This window comes from Tigriopus californicus, chromosome 12 (assembly GCF_007210705.1).
Source record: "Tigriopus californicus strain San Diego chromosome 12, Tcal_SD_v2.1, whole genome shotgun sequence".
NCBI classification, from domain to species: domain Eukaryota; kingdom Metazoa; phylum Arthropoda; class Copepoda; order Harpacticoida; family Harpacticidae; genus Tigriopus; species Tigriopus californicus.
The window spans coordinates 4718368-4724217 of NC_081451.1; the positions used below are offsets into that span (position 1 = coordinate 4718368).

At 40.9% G+C, this 5850-nt stretch overlaps 1 protein-coding gene across 1 annotated transcript in view; it reads left to right on the top strand.

Annotated features, from left to right (window-relative positions):
• The first annotated feature begins 1683 nt into the window (after positions 1–1683).
• The window catches only part of LOC131891728 (vacuolar protein sorting-associated protein 54-like), an 11136-nt gene continuing 6969 nt past the window's right edge, over positions 1684–5850 (top strand). The window contains exons 1-6 of the mRNA XM_059241364.1: positions 1684–1978; positions 3550–3742; positions 3810–3930; positions 4134–4346; positions 4418–4553; positions 4779–4960. Coding sequence (XP_059097347.1) covers positions 1846–1978; positions 3550–3742; positions 3810–3930; positions 4134–4346; positions 4418–4553; positions 4779–4960 — 978 coding nt within the window. The 5' untranslated portion in view covers positions 1684–1845. The remainder of the gene's footprint in view (positions 1979–3549; positions 3743–3809; positions 3931–4133; positions 4347–4417; positions 4554–4778; positions 4961–5850) is intronic.

Below are 5850 nucleotides of genomic sequence, written 5' to 3' on the forward strand. Positions count from 1 at the left end.
CATCGGGCTGGCAAGGTTAGTGTCCAACAGTGTTGGGAACCTGACCTTTCCGGAGGTGATGTCCGGACACAAGTTGTCCTTCCCGGTCAAGGACTTAATAACACCTTATTGTCCTTGGCCCGACATCCCTTCGGAGTATTGGCGCTCACGTACCTTTGTCCGGCTCCCGACCCAATGCCATCAACGACGGGAGCTGACAAAAGATCTGTTCAATCTGACCCACCCACTCTACTGCAATAACCAAGATTTTCATCATTTACCTCTCCCCACCTGTTTATGTACTATCTGCAATTTCCCTCTTCACTTTTTTCATGTGCACTGAACCAATACTAGTCAAACTCACTGTGATACCACACTCTAGTCAACTATTTTATCAGTCTTGACCATTTTATTCTTTTATTAATCGATTTTGTATATGATATTTATACATACAGTTTTATACATTTTACAATCTGACATGACCAAGAGTCGCAATAAAGTTAAAGTTAAAGTTAAACTTGACCCAAAGAATAATTACTCAATGCATCCAAATTAATATTGAATTCAAAGTTATCATAATATGCTACATTGGGTCGTTTATTTGTGACGCTAGACAATCAAGCAGGCCTTGATCCGAATGAAAAATGGGATTTAAATTCGCGTCGTTCTGGGAGACCCTGCGTTTAAGTGAGACAGCTGGTCAAAAACTACACTGGATGGCCAGAATCAGCATTCCCACTTTGTCAAATATGTCCAAAAGTTGAGGGTCAAAATAGTGATGAACTCTGTCTGAGAAGGATTGAGCCGATTCGAGATTGGGACAGAGATCTCGATTGTGCGATCATTGGATCGAAAACGACCATCGGGGTCAGACCATCGAACAGACTCCTGCCGGGGTTAGTATACATATATATTTGACCACTATGTACCTACATATAATACGACGAAATATATTTAGGTTCCTACCTATCATATCTGAGACGCGATATCACATTGGCAAAGGCATAAAAGTGGCAAAAAGGGAGGTCTAGTGCAAGGTCGCCTGGTTCAAGCTGACAAGTAACGCAATATTATGCCCAAAAAGTTGCCTCTTGAAATGATAATGTACAAAAGTGACACATTTAGATAATAATAATTGTTTTCTGCAGTTTGAGTAAAAGAGGGGACTGTTTTGTCATTTATTGCATAGAGTTGGCCCGGTGCATGGGGGAAATGTACTCCTCCGATCAAATAAGAAAATCGTAGGAAACTAGGCTCCATGATTCATAATTCATCGGATTACGAAATTCTTGCGGAGTCAGAGTTCGATTGACAAGTCAATAGCTTAACTAAAAGATCATCATGAGCTTCCATTTCGGCTGGCTGACGGGAGTTTGGAATCAATATTAATGTCACAAATCAAAGGCATTTTTCCTCAGCAGAGTGGTTATGTCAGTGTCCTACCATGAAATGAAAGGCCCTGCTGGTTCATCAGTCCTCCTTGACTTTTCTCAAGAAAGTCATTAGACGCTAACCAAGGAACCTACCAAATGCAGACATGTTGTGTGGGTCAACATTCTGTCAATGGCTTGGCGATCCAATCGCGTCGAGAAGATTACCCAAATAGGATAGCACCGATTCAAAAGTATCCCACTCTGCCCCGGTTCAGTATCGGGACAAGCTCGAGTCAGGAGTCTGGCCTATCCCTAAGCTAGCTCCGCGCCCTCTGGCGTCCACATTGGCCACCACCTCCTTGACACATCAACATTGGAATTCGCTCACAAACCGTGCCTACTCCCCAGTCCTCCGCCCTCGCCCCGGTTCCCCTGGGCGGGTTCAACATGAATTAAGCCCGAAAGTTAGACAGCTCGCCCCACGCCGCAGCCCATGGATCGGCGGGCCAGCCTCACGCCCACCGCCGGTGGCGTCAGTGGCGGAGCTGGCGGAGCTGGCAGTGGCCCGTCCACGTCATTGGCCGCTTCGCAAAATCTGCCGGCTGTGCTCAACAATCCGGGCAAAGGTGTGTTGGGGGCGTGAATGTTTGCCGCCAGGGCTTAAAATCCCGTCACGGGAATTGACCCAGAGTCTTGAAAGTTAGGAGGGAAAAAACCCAAACGAGGAAAAAAGGTTTTAGTTTAGGGGTGAGGAACCTCGGACTTTTAGCCCGATCGACTGAAATTGACCAGTGTTGGTCAGCATCCATCATACACAGCCTTATTCCAATCAATCATTATTAAAAAGAAGGGAATGAAGATCCTGCCTGGCCCTGGAACCACAAGTTCTTAATAATATTCGTGATTTGGTAGTTTGTTCTGAAGTTGTAGTGTTAAAAGCCTTAAGTAGCAATATTGTTATTGGTGGGGCTCGAAAGCATCAGTTTTTCGGTTGAATTAAGTTATAGTGTATTTCGGCCATTTTGAGGCCAAATCACCTGTTTCCCGATTTACAATTGTAAAAGAGCCTAAGATTTGAGATGACAATTAGGGCAATTTTAGAGATTTGTGAACATGAGCTTTATAATTCCACTCTGACTAACAGATTTGCACATTTTCCTGCCTTAAAAAATATATTAAAAAAAAAAAAAGAGATGAACACTTGGTTGGTAATCTCGAGCCAAACTTTTTTCAATTTCAACTTGAACCATGTCCTCCGAAGAGTTTTACCTGGTATTGATGTGTAAATAATTTTACACATCACAACTGTGTTTACAGTTTTACCTCTTTCTCAACACTTCTTACATTCGACAATCCTAATCAGACAAATTTTCATCTAAATTGTCTTATATTTCGATTTTAAGGCATTTCAAAAAATGAATCTGAACTGAGAAGTTTGAGGTTTGAGTTTGCATGAAATGCTAAAAAAATGCCGTCTCACGCCAATACGCAATAAGTCTCCGAAAAAAAACATTGAGCCTATTTTTGACCCGCAAAGTCCTCAAAGCGCATGAATAATCAGTCCAATAACACTTTTTAAACATGTTATTATACTTATTATTTTTTTGTCTTCACACTCATGTGAGCTAAATTTCATAACCTGAAACAAACTAATGTGACAAAAATGAAAACCTCTTTGTTCCTCCTTCAGTTAGCATATTAATCAGAATCAATTTCAACTAAGAGCTCATGTATCAATGGCGTCAATTAACTGTTTTTTTTCATTTCAATCATGATATCATACCGTATAGTTTGATAAATTTATAGGGATGGATCAAATATTGCCCAAATTAATCCCGGTCTATCGCCAAGAAAAAGTTGGACCAAAAAATAAATGATTTTAAGCGCCAAGATATATGAATTTGGGATCACCTTTTTGGGCATATGTGATTAAACGCGATTAATCGTGGATTCACGACGGGTGTGTCTTGGCCTGACATCGAGTTGTTGCGATTTGAAATCAGACAAATCGGCGAATGTACTACCCAAAATCACGCCACTTCACTTAGAGGCTGGAATAGGATTTAACTCTAAGTCTCGAACCAACCACAGTTTGACATGTCAGTGTAAATGGTTTACTTTTCGCATTTGTGACCCAACAAAAAGCTTGAGGCACTGCTGAGGATTATATGCTCTTTTGCATTGCCCAACATTTCAGGCAAGCAAAAGGATTTCTTCACGCGTTCTTGGGGTGACTCGTTTACCGAGCATCGTCCTTTGGTCTCTCCGTCCCATCTTCCCGACGTTCAAGCCGAGCATTTCGAGCGCTATCGCCGAAAGGTCCACAAATACGCTTCAATCCACGAGCGCCACAGCCCCGCTCTACCTCCATCGACGCCGGTTATCCTGCCGTTAGTTGAAAGCTCATCCTTTGAGTTGAATGTAACAAGAAGAAAATGTAATAATGATTTCTTTTAGGCCGTCCTCTTCTGCCAAAGATGTGGACCGCGTGTTTCTTGACCCCAATTTCGATTTATCTCGGCCGGACACGTTTGCTGCCATTTTCAAATTCAAACCGGGCATTTCCCTCACTGAACAGGTGAAGCCATGCTTTTTGGTCATTTGTTGGGGCTGATGAAACATTAACCAAGTGGAAATCAAAGCCTAGATTGAGAGAGTTTGGTTTTTGAGTAGTTGCGCATCCATCGGAATTGATCACGCAACCTAGTCAACATGTCTACTTTTTAACTCTGTCGTAGTAGGTCTTGTTCTTGTTTGTAACGACTGAAATCATATCATTAGGTTCAGAGTGACAGCGCCAAGCTCCAAGAGCAGCTCAGTCATCAGTTGGACTCTGTGGAAGTAGATATTGCTCATCAAGTGGCGCAAAAGTCCCACCATTTCTTTCAAGTCATGACGTACCATGACGCGCTGATGACCCAACTAAAGTCTTTGGTCAAGCTGATCCGGAACCTTCGAGCTAATTTGAGTAGTGTGGATGAGAAGGCCCTCCAGGTATGTGCAATTAGGCTCTTCCTCTCAAAATCCTGCAGCTTGGTTCATGCAAGTTATTGCTCTTCTTTCAGCCCTCGTTCCAAATATGTCAGTTCAAGAGGAGGCTCTCGAATGCTCAGAGCGTGTTGGATAAGTTGAGTTTGATGTCGTTCCTCCACCAAACCCAACCCACGATTCAAGTTCTACTTACAACGTCAGAGTTCTCGGGTATGTTGGTGTTCGAGCTACAGCCCTGATTTGGTCTCAAAAATGCAATCCAATCAATTAGAAAGACAAGTAATTACAATCCCATTGGTTTATAGTAGAGAGAGACAGAACTACGTAACGCCACTTATCGGGTAGAAATCGTGCCTCTCTCTGAAATTCGGAATTGGAAGCTATTAGAAGAGATTAGAAGAATTTTGATGTGGTTTGTTTCGCTATAAATTTTAGGTGCATTGGACCTCATAACGACGTCGTGTGAGATCATGGCTGTGGATTTGAAGGGTGTAATGTCATTCCGTCATTTGACCTCTCAGCTCACTGAAATCAAGACTATCATAGGAAAGATCCTCTTGGAGGACTTCCAGACCTTTATCTCCTCCGAGATTGGCAGGGAAACGATTCATATCAAGGTAAAAATTGGACCGGGGCTGTATTTTGGAGTGTTACAAATTTCAATGAAATAATACCTTACATGGCTATAAAGAATTTTAGTTCAAGGACACGGATGGGAGCATGTGAAGCAATTGCCGATACGAGTTCTTGCTACTATAGTGCTGATTAATTTTCCTTGTGCAAAAAATTTAGAGCAAAAGACCTTTTCAGTGTTGAATTAAATTTATCCAAATTGCTTGCAACATGTTCACGTATATTATAACTTTCTCATTAGAAATATCATTTACATGTCATTGAAATCGATATACGTATACCTTATGGGAACAAAACCCGAGTAACATACTTTTATACAGAATGAAAATTCAAAAAGATTTCAAAAAAAAATTGGAAATGAAATGAAGCAGAAATCCGAAGGTCTTCTCTATTATGTTACAAATGCAAAATTATCGACTCCAAAATGATGTAAAACAGTTAAAATTACATGAAAAACGGATGGCTCAACTTGCCGTTAAAAACGAGAGAGCGAGGTCATTTTTCTGCCAATGGAAGAAATGTTTCACCGTTAAAAATGAATATAAAATGAGACTTAATCCCATTTGTCACGCAAATAATCCGACAAGAAGTAAGTAAATAAGTGCGCGCAATATTTGAAATTTTCCTTGAAGTACAAATATTAAAACAAGTTTTTGATTGTCTTTGCTCGCTCAAGAGAATCTGCATATTTCTAAATACAATCAATTTTTTTGTCACTTTTCAGTTTTTCATTTGCATTTATCACACCTTACTAACTGAACTAAAAGACCTTGAGAAATATAAAATAATAATAATAATAATAATAATTCCTTTGAGAACCTTTGCTGTATTGAAATCAAATTTCAGGCAACGGCTCTAGATCACACCCAAAACA